This window comes from Ruditapes philippinarum, unplaced genomic scaffold (genome assembly GCF_026571515.1).
Source record: "Ruditapes philippinarum isolate M1 unplaced genomic scaffold, ASM2657151v2 ctg11700_1_1_1_1, whole genome shotgun sequence".
Taxonomy (NCBI): domain Eukaryota; kingdom Metazoa; phylum Mollusca; class Bivalvia; order Venerida; family Veneridae; genus Ruditapes; species Ruditapes philippinarum.
Window position 1 is genome coordinate 3444 of NW_026861707.1, and position 19024 is coordinate 22467.

Below are 19024 nucleotides of genomic sequence, written 5' to 3' on the forward strand. Positions count from 1 at the left end.
TACCCTCAGAGTGTCTTTCAGTCTGTCTGTCTGTCCGTTCCTAAAAGCTGTTTCCGGAAATCACTCTTAAAGAACTTAAAACTTTTCCAACAAATTAACTTAATATAGGGAAAAGTTGAAACATTATAATTATACATATTCGTCCTGAGAAAATTCGATCTTTGAATTATCTGTTGTATTAACATAATTTCCTTACTAGACAGGGAAACTTAACACATTACTATGATACAGAACTCAAACTAAGAACTCAAAAGATTTAAGTTATGCAATTGGCCGTTTAGATTGCTGCTTTGGGGACTTATGGATTGCTTGCGATACTATGATAATTGCTTGTTTAGTTATTATTATGGTTGTAGAAATCGGAATTCGTATTTGTGTATAATTCTACATCAATGGGCATTTGATAATGATTGTAAGACATAATTTCGATCATAATTTTACTTAAATAGACTTTATTTTCCTATGTATGTCAAATAAACATTCTTCATACATCGCCCTGTTTTGTTTACATGAGGTTATTAGGTAAAATATTTATGCTTGCACGATGCGCATGAGTGATACGAAATTTAATGCGGAGGTAAACACTGAATTAACTGTTAATTTTCATACTTTGTTTTAAATGTTTAAATGTTTTAAAACAAACTGTTCGATTTTGAACTTTCAAAACCTTTAAATAACTTTGCAAACATGATTTTAATGATGATTCAGTACTGCAGAATGAAGAATTACTTCTTTCTTAATTTGTAAACAGAAAGAAGGATGTTTCTAGAATGATTGTGCGCATGCGTTCAAAAGCATAACTACAGACATGAACGATATAAACATGGATAAATTTATACTTTGTTGGTTTCTGTGGATTTGTCCTGTTTTTGGTAACATATTTTTGTATTATCACAGAAATCTCACCATTTCATGTCAAAATTTGACATATAAACATAATAATTTGTTCTTTCATTAACAACGAAAATAACTCAATATGTCTATGTTTATTGCTTAAACGGATATTTTCCGGGGCTTTACAGTAGTAATATTAAAGTAGTTAATTGTAAACTGCGAAAATAAAGTTTGGCCTACAAATACGCCTGTTCTTATTTCGTAAATCACTAATTGACTTAATGTTCGTGGTACCACTACAATTAATATTCGGTCACAATCAAAGGTGGTTGTAACGGTGCCTTGACTCTATATTAGGGTTATTTGTGATCAAAACTAGGTCCAGACCTTAAAAAGGTGACAACCTTTATATATATAGTCTATATATAGGGTTGTCACTTTTATGTTAGGTCTGGACCTAGTTTTGGACACAAATAACCCTAATATAGAGCCCAGGCACCTAAATATAAAGGTTGTCAACTTTATTTAAGTCTGGACCTAGTTTTGGTCTCAAAAACCCTAATATAGAGTCCAGGCACCGTTACAACCCCCTTTGATTGTGACCGAATATTAAGGGAAAGTTGTTTTTAAATTTTTTATCCACATATACTATTAATATAGTATACTATATTTAAAGTATTAACTGCCTGTGTTTTTGAAGCGACACCGCTTTGCGCGCGCAATGTTTGTTAATCGTGTCAGAAATGTAAATAAACTTACTAAATATGGAGATTCAAAAAATTTAGTCCGTAGATGGTAAAACTATTATTTTTTGCTACTTCCAATTTTTTTCATTCATTAACATCGAAAATATCAAATTTTCATCAATGACTGCTACAACGAATATTTTGCGGGCCTAACGAAAGTAATTGATTTTATAGTATACTACGAAAAAAGTTGTTCTTTCTTAAGTTAGTTTTCTCAATATTCAGGCTTTTGCATTTTGAAGGAATAAGTGCAAAACTTTTTTGCAAAACCCGTCAAGGTCAAATTTATATAAAATGTTGATAAAAAACAACAAAAACTTGGCATTATTCGGCGATAACTCTTGTTATCGCAATAATTTATACGTATAATTCAACCGTTCGGAATAAATTGCAATCGGAATAAATTGCACGTACGCGCACAATCGGCTTTAGACAGCTATGTCACTGCCTTTGTTTATTTCAAAAAAATACTCTCATTTCCAAATGATTATCATTTTTTTTCTTAAACGTAAAACTCGAATCATTTGACCATGTGCACATATCCTTTGTACAAACGCATTTAATTCAATTGCGAAACACGTTCTTGCAACTTATACCAATCACTTTTAAGTACACTTTATGGTACTAACCATGCAGTTCTAGTGCCATATGAGAGATGACAATCATGCACCGAGTAGGGTTTAAGCCCATATCCTTTAGTAACGAGGCGGACGCCTTAACCACTAGGAAACCGCTTCTCTTATCTTTTGAAGAGAGGGAAACTTTGAGTTATATTATACATTGAAGCGGTTTGGATTGAGATAAATAATTTGATCTGTTGAAAATTCGCTTGGGAAGCAACTCAAAAGAAACTGCTAAACCTGTATCAAATAAATTTACCAGGTGAATTCTGAACTTGAGACAGTTATTCAATTGCAAACTGAACATTCCCATCATTTGCGGCTATGTTACTAGGTAATAAAATTAGCGATGATTTCTATTCCATATGTTTGTCTTTATCATTCACTTAATAAATTATCTTCATACGCTCGCTTTGTTCATATTTTTCACGGTCATAATGTTTCTCCTTACACATTAATGTTTTTGTTTAAATTCAGCTTCAAACGTTGATACATTGGTACCAGATAGCCTTGCTAATGAAAATGCATGTGAATGTGGCCGAGATCTAACATTATCTTGCAAGTTCAAGAAGAAAACATTTGCCATTGCTTGGAAGAATCCACACGAAACTGTACAAATTGCTAAGTGCTTAAGAAACGGAACCGAATGTGACATTAACCCTAAATACATTGATCAATACAATATATCATATGATGAGACAAATCATATCTTCAGCTTGACAATTATTAAGGTAACCATGAAAGATGATGGAAGAAAGTTGGTGTGTTCAGATGGAACCAATACTGATTCAAAGATTATTAGGGTCAAAGGTGAGCATAACCTATTTATTTACGTTGCAGTCCCCTTTTTCTCAGGTATTTATAATCAAAACCATTGCTTTATCTACATTCGATATCTTATGTCTTTAAACATACACATTTCATATTTATATGAAACATGACATATTACTTATCTTTTTCCTTATATATTTATATATGAGAGCTGCGCCCAATTACATACCTCATGTACTTAAAACGTGACCAAAATTCAATTAAAAATCTTTATAGGGAGCAAATAAACTGTGGAAACTTATATTATTTATTAAATGTTAAAGCCTTTGCAATCACCTGGCCGTAAAAGTCTAAGAATCATATCTGGAGATAGATTTGGCAAAATTATCTGAGTAAAACAGACATTAATTACTTAGGTACAGGATTGAATAACAAGTTCTGTACAAAATATTTTAATTCATATTTTCGTTTGAAATATCATTTGTTAAATGTATTTACGTTTGACAAGGTATGATTTCTCATTATTAACCACCTGCAGTTTACTATGTTACCGTTGGAATGGAAAGTGCTTCTGTTTAAGAAGTAAGGTCTTGTTCAGACGACTTTAAGATCGATTGTTTCTAAGAAAAACTTCAAGCTTTAAATTTTGCTACACTCATGTTATTTACTCAGTTAAAAGAAAACAGAATTGTTGAAAAGATTCTTACAAATGTTAAGATAATCACATGAATTTTTATTATAGCTAGTATTAAAGCGAAATCACTTTAATTTTAATAAGAGACTTTCAATGTATAAATATTTTTGATATTTGTTACAGATTACGAGCCTCTGCTTTTTGAAAATACAACAGCTGGGACCATACAGGCGATCTCTGGCTGTATTTCCAATGTCACGAAAGTTTGTTTAAATGGATAGAGATATGTGTATGTTCTTCTTTTCTTCTTATAAAATCATAATATATAAATGTTTTTAGTAAAGCGTTTTATAAAAAATCTAATTTAAGCAATTTATATTCATCATTCGTGTTTGTTATCACTTTTATCCTAGATTGTATAGTCTACGCTGACAGAATAATGTGGTTAGGAATCCTGAAAAACCGTCGAATGAAAATATTCAAACATCATAGTAAAGTTAAAGTTAGTGCATATTAAATTTATAAGATGCCATCCATGATAAAGTGATGAGAAAGTAAAATTGTTAAATTTTCAATGTAATCTTTTAAGTGTATAAGTTCGGAGATGAATTCTGAAAAAAACAAAACAAAACAGTTTCTTCTTTTTGTATCATAGCTATTTTTGTTACCTTCTTCTTTTCTAGCATTTTAAAAATATGTGTCGATAAATTGTATTAAGCTTAAGCCTTCAACAATTTATATCTTATCATAGTAGCGACCTTCAGATTAACCTATTTTGGCCCTTTTTATTGCCCTTTTTCCGTCCGTGCTCGATGTATCTACACAACAGGATACTATAGAGGTGTTGGTGGGAATACCTTCATAAGTTGAACGTTGCTCTACCGTCCTGATTTCATAATATACATATTAGCTTACACATGCAATAATTCGTGATTTTAGCAAGTTTTACCATGGAAGCTTCTCTTTTTCTCAAATGTTTGAATAATCAATTCTGGCATGTCTTAATGTCTATATTTTCAGTCCCACTGGCTTCAAATCAGCGTAAGTTGGTGACATAAACTTCTTCACCAGTAACTAATATTTATGTTAGATCATTTGACATCAGAAAGCACGAATGTGCCTGTCTGATCTTAAATCACTTGTTTCATTGGCTCATTCGATTACCGACAACAGGGTTTAGGGTTAATATAGGTCTATGTCATTGCAAATTATGTGAATCAAAATTATAAAATGTTACAGATATTCAGGACATGTAAAATCGTTCATTCATTGTAGGCACATAACAAGCGCGAGAAAGAAATCACCCCAAAAATCCGAAACGCAAGTATAACAAGTTGTTCGAAGGATTCTGATTGCGGGAATGATCTTCAAGTACAGTACTCAGAGGTAATTTCCGCAAAGGCTAATGACAATGGAAATTGCTATTTGAAAGTTATTGCGGATTATGGTGACGAACAAAAAGAGTCATATTATACCGTTGGAAGATACATTGTCGACGATCGAGGTAGTACTGACTTATTATAAATATAAAAATATAATGATGAACAGTTCCTTTCTTTAACTGTCTTATTTCAAAGTTTAAAATGTTTATTTCTTAGATTAATTGAAGAAAACTGCAACAAAACGTTCATATATCAGTTCAATTACTAAAACTTATTAGTTGATGGCATGAATTTACATTGAGACTTTCAAATATTTGAAGAGGAGTGTTATATAAATAAGCTCTTACACTGCTACATTACTGGAAGAATTGTGTTCTACTCAAATACATGTAGATAAATTGAGAGAGCCCAGACATCGCTGGTTCGATCCCCGAGGAGGCAAATTCTCCATGACAATTGATCTCGGACGTTGAGTGTAATGACTCTTTGTCGCTCTCTCTCTTGTGGTCGGTCTCTTGCGGATAATTAAGTATTACTTGGAAATCAGGTTGGGTGGATTGACCGCCAAGAGAGATACAACAAACTTCCCAGGTATCATGCTCTAAATAATGCTTATGTTGGCAGTTGAAGCTCATATACAATGCTTTTAGGCCTTTTAACATAATAGAATTGAAAGGATTATTAAATAAATGTTGTTTTTACAGATGAAGAAAGAAGCAATGCTGTAAATTTGGTTGTAGTAGTTTTAGTTGTCTTTGCACTGATTATTGCAGCAGCTGTATATTTAATATACTTACATCATAAAGAAAAGTAAGTTTGCTAAATGGATGTTTTATTAATTGATTTATGTAATTATAATTGATATAATCAATTTGGCATAAACGTACATAATAGACACTCCACTGAAAAATAAATAAGATAAACAATGCAAAATGGCCAGTTTGCTTATAATGTACTGACGTGTTTTCTACTGTCATTACTGTCAAAAAGAAGACCATTTTACTGTGTCACAAAATCGTAACGGGTATGTAATAAATACTGTTTATTGTCTATTGTTTATTGTCTATAATTAAATATCTTTATTCAGGTTAATAAATAATTGCATTTGGAGCACATCCATCACGAACGATAAAGGAAATAGTGACGGAAGACGGTTTTCACAGACAAGTGCGTATTTATTTATCTCACGACTTGCATACTTTGATTATTGCACATTTCGACTGTTTATAATTTATGATTTACTTAGTGAATTACAGAATTACCACTGATTACAAAACTTTGGCAATTTAAAGATTAACGTTTATTTTAATACTAAGGACATCAAATCGGTTAGTCGATAATGATGAACTTAACAACATGACTTTATTTTTGAAGTTAGTTTTAAGGGTTTCGATATTTGAGAGGAATATGATAGAGATGGTTAGATATAACCAGTATGATGCGTAATGCATCACATAATTTTCATTATTTGATTTAAAGATCATAACATTAATTTCGTTATTGGTTTAAATCATATTTATATTAAATAAACATTAAATAAACAACGATATTAAAATGTCAAATATTGTGCGTTAAATGCTTGACGATTTAACCGAGAATAAACAGGATTGATTCTTACAATGAATGTTTTATACTTTTAAATTTTCAGTATTTTATTTTCCAGAAATTAATGTTTTTCAGAAAACGAGACATTTAAACAAAGTCAAAGAGAATCTTGCCAAACATATGCAGAACAAAGCGAGGAGTTGAATTCAAACAACGAAGACACACAAAGTTGCAATGCTATAAAGTATCTAGATTTTTTCTGATTGAAAACTACTTAAATGTGCTGAGCAGTGTAAATTTTGTCTCCTCAATTTATGTCTGTTATTGTAATCAGTCACTTTCCTGGGTGATAAGGGACAAAATGGACCTCATTGTTATTATCGTAAAAATGATGTTTCCTATAATTGTTTTACAGCTCTTACTTAAAGCCGAAAGATAGATTAAAGCATAAATGTAGTTAACATTTATCGCATTATTGTAGCTTATCGGAGAGTAAATAACCGGTAAAGTTGTTTTTAACAAATAGTTGCTAGACTATGTTTGTGTTAAAATGTTGAAAGAAGTCATGAGAAACATTTAAGTTGTTATAATGTGTATTTATTCAAAAACCTTTTAGGGAAGAAGGCATAACACAAAGACTTCGGTATAATGGAATAACAAGTGCCCTTGATTCAAACCTAGATTTGCCAAAACATAATGAGGAAGAGGTTAGTTCCGAAGCAAATGACATGCCTGTAAACAACCATTCTGTAGGTCAAGCCGAAATTGAAGAAGAAAACAATCTGTTATCTAAAGGACAAACCATAATTGATCTTGATACAGATAGTGATGAAAATTAAGTATACTTTTCTGAGGAAGAATATGATTCTATTGACCTTGATAATCTAGATGAACATGTGCTCGAAAACGATGGATGGGTAATATTGTAAAAATACTGTTACATTATCAATAAAAATCCAGATTCGCTTTTATTTTGTTTCCCTATACGTTTCTGTCGTTTACTTTAATAGATATTTTTTTTAAAATAGTGCAACTCTCTCTTTTTTTTTTTTAGTTTATTTTGTTGAACGTGCTTATTTAATAAAAGACACTTTATGTCAGGTAGAAGAAGAATGTTAACAATTTTTTAAATGTAAAGAGTTGCAAAATAGCTTGTATTGATACACAGGTGCTCGTCATATAAAAAAAAATTGAAGTTAAAAAAAAAACAAAAAAAAAAACAAAAAAACATCAAAACAACTATTTTGCGTTGAGTGTAAGAAAAAAAAATTGATTTTTTTTTCCCCTATATACCATTACTACGAAAAGGTCACCTAGTCGCCCTAACGCTATGGAGCTTTACTAGGACTCGCTGTGGAACAACCACAATGTCGAGTTCTGTAACAATACAAGCTATTTTGCTACTATTTACACATCATGCATTTAGAAAATTGTTAACATTCTTTTTCTACCTTACATGCAATCTTAAATAACTTACATTTAAACTCGGACACTCCAATTTGTTAAAATCTAGCAAAATTCCGTTGATGGTCGGCCATTTTGTCGAAAACGAAAGTACAAAACCTACATCGTACTGTTCCGCTCTCCTGGTTTCCTACGACTACGTTCGCAGAACAGTAGACAACGATAACCATCAATTTATTGGTTACTGTTGTCTATTGTTCAGCGATCGTAGTGGTAGTATGTTTTGTACTTTCGTTTTCGACAAAATGGCCGACAATCACTGTTGTTTTGCAAATTTTTAACAATTTGGAGTGACCGAGTTTAAATGTAGGTTATTTAAGATGAATGTCAGGTAGAAGAAGAATGTTAACAATTTTCTAAATGAACAATGTGTAAAGAGTAGCAAAATAGCTTGTATTGTTACACAGGTGCTCGTCCAGTCTTGGTGCCCATATAAAAAAATTGAAGTTAAAAAAAAAATTGAAGTTAAAAAAACAAAACAAAAAAAAAACAAAAAAAAAACAACATCAAAACAACTATTTTGGGTTGAGTGTAAGAAAAAAATGAAATAACTTCAATTTTAACAATTTGGAGTGCCCGAGTTTAAATGTAGGTTATTTAAGATGTATGTCAGGTAGAAGAAGAATGTTAACAATTTTCTATATGTACGATGTGTAAAGAGTAGCAAAATAGCTTGCATTGTTATACAGAACTTGACATTGTGGTTGTTCCACAGCATGTCCTAGTAAAGCTCGGTAGCGTTACGGCGACTAGGTGACCTTTTCGTAGTTATGGTATATAGGGAAAAATATTTTTTTTTCAATTTTTTTTCTTACACTCAATCCAAAATAGTTGTTTTAATGTTCTTTGTTTTTTTTTTTTTTTTTAACTTCAATTTTTTTATATGGGCATTAAGACTGGACGAGCACCTGTGGGTATATGAGGTCAGCTATTGCACTCTTAACGCCGAAATTTTCAACATCAAGATTTTTGAAATAGACATTAAAATATTACCGTAGAAATAAATTTGATTAGATTACTTAATTAAAAAAGAAACATGCATTTATTGTTTTTTAAAAAGTGACTGATAGATCGCCAACCAAGGAACAAAGGGAAAAAAAAGCATTTTTAGGGCTGTCCGGGTTTGGTGGTTGTCCGGTTTTGGTGGTCCCCAACCAGCTGTATGGAAATTTCGACTTTCGGTTTTAAAAGCGAAACAAAATTTTCTTTGTTTGTAAATTAAAAAAAAACAGTTATACACTTAATATACAATATAATACATGGATAAGTTTATACTTTGTTGTTTTCTCTGGATTAGTCCAGTTTTTGGTAAGTTATTTATCTAGTTCAGTGAATATTTTATCTTTATTTTCTATATTACTTGTTGTCTACGTGAATCACAGGTGCTCGTCCATTTTCTAAAAAGAGTAGCAAAATAGCTTGTATTGTTACACAGGTGCTCGTCCAGTCTTGGTGCCCATATAAAAAAAAATTGAAGTTAAAAAAAAATTGAAGTTAAAAAAAACGATAAAAAAAACAATGTCGAGTTCTGTAACAATACAAGCTATTTTGCTACTCTTTACACATCATGCATTTAGAAAATTGTTAACATTCTTCTTCTACCTTACATACAATCTTAAATAACTTACATTTAAACTCGGACACTCCAATTTGTTAAAATCTTGCAAAATTCCGTTAACGGTCGGCCTTTTTGACGAAAACGAAAGTACAAAACCTACATCGTACTGTTCCGCTCTCCTGGTTTCCTACGACTACGTTCGCAGAACAGTAGACAATGATAACCATCAATTTATTGGTTACTGTTGTCTATTGTTCAGCGATCGTTGTCGTAGGGGACCAATACGGTATATGTTTTGTACTTTCGTTTTCGACAAAATGGCCGACCATCAACGGAATTTAGCAAGATTTTAACAATTTGGAGTGCCCGAGTTTAAATGTAGGTTATTTAAGATGTATGTCAGGTAGAAGAAGAATGTTAACAATTTTCTAAATGTACGATGTGTAAAGAGTAGCAAAATAGCTTGTATTGTTACACAGGTGCTCGTCAAGTCTTGGTGCCCATATAAAAAAAATTGAAGTTAAAAAAATTGAAGTAAACCCCCCCCCCCCCAAAAAAAAAAAAAAAACAACAACAAAAACATCAAAACAACTATTTTGGGTTGTTTGGGTTGAGTGTAAGTAAAAAAATGATTTTTTTCTCCTATATACCATTACTACGAAAAGGTCACCTAGTCGCCCTAACGCTACGGAACTTTACTAGGACACGCTGTGGAACAACCACAATGTCGAGTTCTGTAACAATACAAGCTATTTTGCTACTCTTTACACATTATGCATTTAGAAAATTGTTAACATTCTTCTTCTACCTTACATACAATCTTTAATAACTTACATTTAAACTCGGACACTCCAATTGTTAAAATCTTGCAAAATTCCGTTAACGGTCGGCCTTTTTGTCGAAAACGAAAGTACAAAACCTACATCGTACTGTTCCGCTCTCCTGGTTTCCTACGACTACGTTCGCAGAACAGTAGACAACGATAACCATCAATTTATTGGTTACTGTTGTCTATTGTTCAGCGATCGTTGTCGTAGGGGACCAATACGGTATATGTTTTGTACTTTCGTTTTCGACAAAATGGCCGACCATCAACGGAATTTAGCAAGATTTTAACAATTTGGAGTGCCCGAGTTTAAATGTAAGTTATTTAAGATGTATGTCAGGTAGAAGAAGAATGTTAACAATTTTCTAAATGTACGATGTGTAAAGAGTAGCAAAATAGCTTGTATTGTTACACAGGTGCTCGTCAAGTCTTGGTGCCCATATAAAAAACAAATTGAAGTTAAAAAAAAATTGAAGTTAAAAAAAACGATAAAAAAAACAATGTCGAGTTCTGTAACAATACAAGCTATTTTGCTACTCTTTACACATCATGCATTTAGAAAATTGTTAACATTCTTCTTCTACCTTACATACAATCTTAAATAACTTACATTTAAACTCGGACACTCCAATTTGTTAAAATCTTGCAAAATTCCGTTGATGGTCGGCCATTTTGTCGAAAACGAAAGTACAAAACCTACATCGTACTGTTCCGCTCTCCTGGTTTCCTACGACTACGTTCGCAGAACAGTAGACAACGATAACCATCAATTTATTGGTTACTGTTGTCTATTGTTCAGCGATCGTAGTCGTAGGGGACCAATACGGTATATGTTTTGTACTTTCGTTTTCGACAAAATGGCCGACAATCACTGTTGTTTTGCAAAGTTTTAACAATTTGGAGTGCCCGAGTTTAAATGTAGGTTATTTAAGATTGTATGTCAAGTAGAAGAAGAATGTTAACAATTTTCTATATGTACGATGTGTAAAGAGTAGCAAAATAGCTTGTATTGTTATACAGAACTCGACATTGTGGTTGTTCCACAGCGTGTCCTAGTAAAGCTCGGTAGCGTTACGGCGACTAGGTGACCTTTTCGTAGTAAAGGTATATAGGGAAAATATTTTTTTTTTTCAATTTTTTTTTCTTACACTTAATCCAAAATAGTTGTTTTGATGTTTTGTTTTTTTTTCATTTTTTTTTGTTTGTTAACTTCAATTTTTTTTTAACTTCAATTTTTTTTATATGGGCACCAAGACTGGACGAGCACCTGTGGGTATATGAGGTCAGCTATTGCACTCTTAACGCCGAAATTTTCAACATCAAGATTTTTGAAATAGACATTAAAATATTACCGTAGAAATAAATTTGATTACTTAAATAATTAAAAAAGAAACATGCATTTATTGTTGTTTAAAAAGTGACTGATAGATCGCCAACCAAGGAACAAAGGAAAAAAAAGCATTTTTAGGGCTGTCCAGGTTTGGTGGTTGTCCGGTTTTGGTGGTCCCCAACCAGCTGTATGGAAATTTCGACTTTCGGTTTTATAGCTTCGTAGCGTTATGGCGACCTTTTCGTAGTAATGGTATATAGGAAAAAAATTATTTTTTTAAATTTTTTTTTCTTACACTCAATCCAAAATAGTTGTTTTGATGTTGTTTTTTTATTTTTTTTTTAACTTCAATTTTTTTTTAACTTCAATTTTTTTATACGGGCACCAAGACTGGACGAGCACCTGTGCGTGAATGGTTCGCTTGATTGTTCGGAACTGTTAAATGCGCCGGAACCAGTCAGCTATATCTTATCACATGAATAACATGTTTTGACAATATTTGACAATATATTATTAACAAAATAAAATGATAACAAAAATGATTTTGAGACGTCTACATTTAAATTGAATCGTATCTCTATATCTTGAACCAGTACAATCCATTAGTCTCATTATTTCGACTGCAAGACCGACCGATTTTACAATCTGTTATTAACCATTGTTTATATAATCAAAGTGCTGCAGCACTGAATGCGACGGACATGCAACCGGAGAGACATTAGGGCTTTTTTTTAGAAAAAAAAAAAACAACAACACAAAAGATATAACAGAGAAAATTTGTTCCATACAAGTTCGAGATTTGTAGAGCAATATATTTTATATGTCCCATTCTGATATAATTCAGATTTTCTACTTTCAAGCAGAACAAGTCCAAATTTTTAAATACAGAATGAAATTTATGCCTAAAAACTCTGGTCAAACTTGTGAATCAGTGTCCTTATCGATTTATTCCAAGAAATGATATGTGAATAGAAAAAAAACGAAATATTTCTAAAATAAAACCATGCAAATAAACTTCAATCATTATACGTAATACATGTGAGAATGTTAATAAGAATTGCTTCGTGTTATATCATAGTGGGCATATAGACAATAAAATATAAGTCATTCATTTGTATTTTTATTTCTCTTGGATATGTCTCATTAAAAATATTTTTGGTTAAAATCATCAGCAATTAATGGTGTATTTTTTTTAGATTTTTTTTTCATTTACGTCACTTAAGCACTACAGTGTTTAGTTGTCTCTTTCAATTTCACACTAAATTCCATTTTCAACTTGTTTGCTTCTTACAATTGTATAGAATTTCTTAAAGTATTGCATGTAAACAAAGTAAGTATCCGCTGGTTTATTACATGTATAATGTGTACTCGTCTGAAAGTCAGCACAGATGATGCAGAATCTATTTTTAGAATAGTGTTATCTTCTGGTCGAAGGCTATTATAATCTCATAGCAGGTTAACTCATATCGTGACCTAGAAAACTATGTAAACAAAACACAAGAATCGGAAGTAGAACTGATATTATAACTTCCTTCAATAAAGATTACCATGAAAGACTACATGGTGGTAAAGTGTTGAAAAACTCCCTTGTTACATGCATTTTCAAAAATAGATATTTATAATACTAACCAGTGTACTGTAGTCTAATTTATTAATATCTGCTGGATATTCAGCTAAACCCGCGGTATGAGTCACGAAAAGAGTTCTTCCTTTATTAATGCGCGAGTTATTCTAAAGTCACGAAAAACTTTTGATCTGTTAATAAAAATGTTTTGTTTAATGGGGAAATATTTATTTCCTGCTTATAATTTCTATGAATTATTGTGCTTACTCCTTAATTATAGCATAATTTGCTGTCCTACTTTTTCGACAGCGGTAAATCGTTTCAGCAGTTATTTGCATAATTGCGCAATAATACTACGGGGCTACATCGTTTTTATCAATCAAATACGTTTATATTTTAACTTGGATAACTTAAATTGAAATTGAAAAGGCTAAATATGGAAGTTTTTAAGATATCCCGACCAAGTATGGGAGTTTCATAGGATCAAATTCATGTACTATTTCGTGGGCTGTTATTCGGTTGAGGACACATCGAGCAAGTGTAGCCAACGAAATCCCATGTGTAGATGACATAGCTCTGAACGCGCCTTAGGGCGCGTCCGTCGCAATAAAAAGCCCTGTCGAACTGCATTCATTATGACTGATAATCATTTTTGTAAAGTATGTTTTTGTAACTTAGGCCTATGAGGACCCGTAGCTTCGTTGTGGTCAACCCTTTGCTGAATATATATACCATTGTATTGTTAATGTCTTTGGTTCTTTTTTGGCTTTAGGATATGTTTAAATCAGTACAACAAAAATAAATATATATCCGGTCGGAACATCTCGGGTATTACATGTATCAATAAAGTTCTTATCCGAAGTTTGACGCAAAGGGCCGAGAAGACCGCATTGTTTGTTTACCGTAGTGACCAAAATGTCAGAAATGTAAAACCTCCTCAAAATGAAGATTCAAAGGAATAAAGCAATAATTTTAAGTTCGTATATGGTAAAAATATAAATTTTTGTTAATCCAAAATTTTTCAATTCATTTACATCGAAATTATGAAAGTTAACATTACTTTTTACCATTGTTCACATGCCGCCTGCCACAACGGATATTTTTCAGGGCCTTACAACAGGATCTTTTCAAGTACTAGGAAAAAAGTTCGGCATACACAAACTCCTGTTCTAATTTCCTAATCCACTAATTGACTATCTTGTTAAGTAATTTTTGCCTTGTAAACTGTATTATAAATATGCCTTTTCATTTTTTTTATTTGTTTAAGGGTCATATAGTTCATATTAACTTGACAATCTGACAAGACAGCAATTTTGGTAAAGTTAGTGTTGAGGTTGTCAAGCTAGGGGTTCAAATATTATTCTCAGAGGAACATGAGACTAGAACTTGCAAGTCATATACAAAGACTAAATTTGGTTACAAGAAACCATGAACTAGGCAACTGATTAACATGTTATTCATCTTTTGTTGAGAAGTAAAGATAATAAATATCTTATTGCTAAATGGCTGCTGAATAATTTCCTTGCACGATGGCTGACTTAACACTTATTATAAGAAACCTCATGCACTAGATATTTCTCGAGCAAAAAGTGCAACAAGACAAAATATATTCTTGTAAAATGCAACCTTGAAGACAAATCACATTAAATTCATCATGTAGATGGATATCCGTGAGTCTAGCACCCCTAAAGATGTTACTGATATATACAACAAAACAAAAGCAGTCATATCTGACAAGGTTAGTATGATTTCCTTTATTGGCTGTGTTTGTGCCATTGGTCAACTAATTCCATCATTCTTTTTATACCCCCGAAACGAAGTTTGGGGGAGGGGGGGGGGTATATAGGAGTCGCCCGGTGGTCGGTCGGTTGGTCGGTCGGTCGGTCCAGCCGTCCGTTGCATTTTCCTTGTCCGGAGCATAACTTGAGACTAATAGTTGTAATTCGATATAACTACATACAATGGTCAAGCACATTGAGAGGAAGTGCAGTGCACAAGAACCATATCTCTATCCTGACTAATTACAGAGTTATTGCCCTGTGTTACTTTTCCATGTCCGGAACATAACTTAAAAACTACTGGTTGGAATTCAAAACAACTTCATACAATTGTAAAGCACAATAAGGGGAAGAGCAGTGCACAAGAACCATAACTCTATCTAAAGCAATTACAGAGTTATTGCCCTTTGTCACTTTTCCATTGCTTTCTTTTGTCCGGACCATAACTTGAAGACTAATGGTTGGAATTCAATATAACTTCATACAATGGTCAAGCACATTGAGAGGAAGTGCTGTGCACAAGAACAATAACTCCATATTGACTTATTACAGAGTTACTGCCCTTTGTTACTTTTCCTTGTCCGGAGCATAAGTTGAAAACTACTGGTTGGAATTCAAAACAACTTCATACAATGGTCAAGCACGAAAAGGGGAAGTGCAGTGCACAAGAACCATAACTCTATCTAAAGTAATTACAAAGTTTTGCCCTTTGTGACTTTTCCTTGTCTGGAGCATAACTTGAAAACTACTGACTGGAATTCAATACAACTTCATACAGTTGTCAAGGACATTAACAAGAACCATAACTCCATTTTGAATAAATGCAAAGTTAGCCCTTTGATACTTTTCCTTGTCCGGAGCATAACTTAAAATGTACTGGTTGGAATTCAAAACAACTTCATACAATGGTCAAGCACAATAAGAGGAAGTGCAGTGCACAAGAACTATAACTCTGTCCAGAGTAATTATAGAGTTATTGCCCTTTGTTACTTTTCCATTGCTTTTTTCTTGTCCAGAGCATAACTTGAAAACTACTAGTTGGAATTCAATACAATTTCATACAATGGTCAAGTATATTGAGAGGAAGCGCAGTGCACAGAAACCATAACTCTTTCTTGACTCATTTAAAAGTTTTTGCCCTTTTTTACTTTTTATTGTCCAGTGCTTAACTTGAAAATTAATGGTTGGAATTCAATGAAACTTTATACAATGGTCAAGGGCAGTGAGATGAAGTGCAGTTCACAAGAACCATAAATCAATTTAGACTAATTACAGTTATTGCCCTTTGTTACTTTTTTTTCAAGTGCATAACTTGAAAACTAGTAGTTGGAAATTAATACAACTTCATACAATGGTCAAACGCAATGACAGGAAGTGCAGTGTACAATAACCATAACTCCATCTTCAGTATTTATAGAGTTATTGCCCTTTGTTCCTTTTCCTTGTCTTTCTGCACTTATTACAGCGTAATTCAATAAAACTTCATCAATGGCCAACCACATTGAAAGGAAATGCAACATACAAGAACCACAACTATCTTTTATTGCCCATAACCATAACTCTATTTCAATTCTTTTACAAGGTATTCTGTTACTAGTAACATCCTCATTTCCGAAGCAGTCTTGCGGGGGGTATTTATCACATTAAGTGATAGTTCTAGTTTTCTTTGGTGTAAGATTGCTAGATAACTTGATTGATGGTCTCAGTCCAGGGGCTGATCGAACCATGACGTACAATGGGTGGTCTAACCGGTCTTCTGAAAATATACGCAATAACATCTCCTAAAACATCTATCTAATTTAAAAGATAAAAATACTCATGTTCTAGTCCTATATGATGGACATACGTACTTCTCATGTATCATTAGGTCTTGTTGAATAGGAAATATGCCGAAAGAAAATTTTTATTTGTGTTGCCATCCAAGTGTTCTCAACTGCCTTAGCAATTTGATATCAGTTGTTTCGGTCCTTTTCAAATAACTTGGAATGCTGCTTATCACAAAGACTTACGTGAATCTGGAGGCTGTGAAAATGTAAGGTACACTCTAAGCAAAGAAGTAGGAGGTAAGCCTATATCTGAGAATGACCATTATTGATAAGAAAAAAAAAAAAAAAAGAAAAGAAAAAAAAAAAAAAAAAAAAGAAAAAAGAAATAAATAAATAAAAAAAAACACGGAGAACAGAAAAGCAAAATCAAATGTGTCAGAAACAAAACCCAACAAAACACCAAAGGGATATTGATAGTAAATATTCCCAAGCCAAGCAATTCTGGTTAAAACATTAAGAAAACAGTTAAGTATGTAGAGGACAGCTTAAGTTCTGATGAGAAAATAACAGATGATGAAAAGTGTATCATGTCTTAATACAAGGCCATTTATTTTCATTGTGAGGTTTGAACAGTGTGATAAGAGTAAGTTTTCTCAGATGTGGTTACACATTCCTGTGCCCCATTTGTGAGAAATGAGACACTAAAAATAATTGAATGAAATTGATAATGTACATAGGTTTAATGTGTTGGAACAGTTAAAATGTTCAAAACAGTCCATATGTACCAGTTTATACAGTGTTACATTGGTACATTATTGTTGATGTCACGCTTTTTATTATGTGCACAATAGTGTGACCTAAAAATACATTGTCAAATTATTGAAGGGTCAACAAAATAATAATTTATTTACATTATGGTGCCAATTTGTTTATCTAAATGAAAGTCTTACTATTTGTTACAAAAATTATATATTACCAAAATAATGACTTATTCAGTGTTAAATGTCATCTAAAAAAAACCTCATGTAACCGAAATACGCGTCGTACAAAACTGATTTTGAAGCGATATAGACTTCTTAAAAACAACTCAGTGCTCACGTGTAAAAAGTTGTACATTTGTATAACAGCGTTCAACCCATCTTGAGGTAGGCCACCGCTTCACTTATCTTTTACTGCTAAATCTGTATATAGTAAATTAACCAGAAGAGTTCTGTTCTTCTGACAGTTATTCATTTTCAAACTTTAAATTCCCATCACTTGCGGCTATCTTTCTCTAGGCATTGGTATTATTTATTTTAATTTATTTTATAGTAATTAAATAAAAGATGGCTTCTTTTCCATTTGCTTGTCTATCATTCACTTGATTAGGTATCTTCATACGCTCGCTTTATTTATATTTTTCACGTTTATGACCCTCCTCATTACACATTGATATATTTATGATATGTTTTTGTTTAAATTCAGGTTCAAATGTTAATATATTGGTACCAGACAGCCCTGCTTACGGAAAAACATGTGAATGTGGCCGAGATCTAACATTACCTTGCAAGTTCAAGAATAAAACGTTTGCCATAGCTTGGATGAATCTAAACGATATTTCACCAATTGCTCAGTGTGTACGTAGAAAATGTGACATTAACCCTAAATACATTGATCAATACAATATATCATATGATGAGACAAATCACATCTTCAACTTAACAATTATCAAGGTAACTATGAAAGACAATGGAAGAAAGTTGGTGTGTTCAGATGGAACCAATACTGATTCACAGTTTATTACGGTCAAAGGTAAACATACATTACAGTCTCTTTTTCCGATCAAAACATTCGCTTATCTATTAATAAGTGTGTTATGTTTTTGTGTTTACATTTAAAGAGGGAAAAAAGATTTCTTTTAAGATTATATAAAGATTAAAACGAAAGTAATCTAGTAATATAATTTTACTCATATTGTAAAATTTTAATAATGCCAGACCTGTTTTAATATGACATTAGAAGAAGTTTCCTTTTCAGAAGTTATAACATTACATTATTATAAGACTTCTTTAACATAAAGGATAAACCCGAACTTAACATGAAATTTTTGACAAAATTGACATTAACTCAAAGGAAACAACTCATACTGTTTTAAAATTGATGTTTAATTAAGAGCTGTACCTATTGTCATGAATAATTTATGCATTTATATCATAAGGAAAAAAAT

The 19024-nt window shown here is 32.2% G+C and overlaps 2 protein-coding genes across 2 annotated transcripts; both read left to right on the forward strand.

Moving 5' to 3' along the window:
• The first annotated feature begins 794 nt into the window (after positions 1-794).
• LOC132716562 (uncharacterized) lies at positions 795-7746 on the forward strand. The gene is made up of 8 exons (XM_060699860.1): positions 795-872; positions 2678-3010; positions 3789-3868; positions 4881-5109; positions 5692-5797; positions 6075-6154; positions 6668-6776; positions 7149-7746. The coding sequence occupies exons 1-8, from the start codon at positions 809-811 to the stop codon at positions 7369-7371; spliced, it is 1224 nt and encodes a 407-aa protein (XP_060555843.1). The 5' UTR covers positions 795-808; the 3' UTR covers positions 7372-7746.
• A 1102-nt stretch (positions 7747-8848) lies between these two features.
• LOC132716561 (uncharacterized) lies at positions 8849-18695 on the forward strand. The gene is made up of 2 exons (XM_060699859.1): positions 8849-9304; positions 18283-18695. The coding sequence occupies exons 1-2, from the start codon at positions 9256-9258 to the stop codon at positions 18693-18695; spliced, it is 462 nt and encodes a 153-aa protein (XP_060555842.1). The 5' UTR covers positions 8849-9255.
• The last annotated feature ends 329 nt before the right edge of the window (positions 18696-19024 follow it).

What these genes read in the sequence shown, in the direction of transcription:
- LOC132716562 (XM_060699860.1), top strand. Translation starts at nt 809, where the DNA reads ATGAACGATATAAACATGGATAAATTTATACTTTGTTGGTTTCTGTGG. An exon ending in GTATTTCCAATGTCACGAAA is followed by an intron (nt 3,869 to 4,880) that starts GTTTGTTTAAAT and finishes CATTCATTGTAG; the next exon opens with GCACATAACAAGCGCGAGAA. An exon ending in TACTTACATCATAAAGAAAA is followed by an intron (nt 5,798 to 6,074) that starts GTAAGTTTGCTA and finishes ATCTTTATTCAG; the next exon opens with GTTAATAAATAATTGCATTT.
- LOC132716561 (XM_060699859.1), top strand. Translation starts at nt 9,256, where the DNA reads ATGGATAAGTTTATACTTTGTTGTTTTCTCTGGATTAGTCCAGTTTTT. An exon ending in CTGGATTAGTCCAGTTTTTG is followed by an intron (nt 9,305 to 18,282) that starts GTAAGTTATTTA and finishes GTTTAAATTCAG; the next exon opens with GTTCAAATGTTAATATATTG.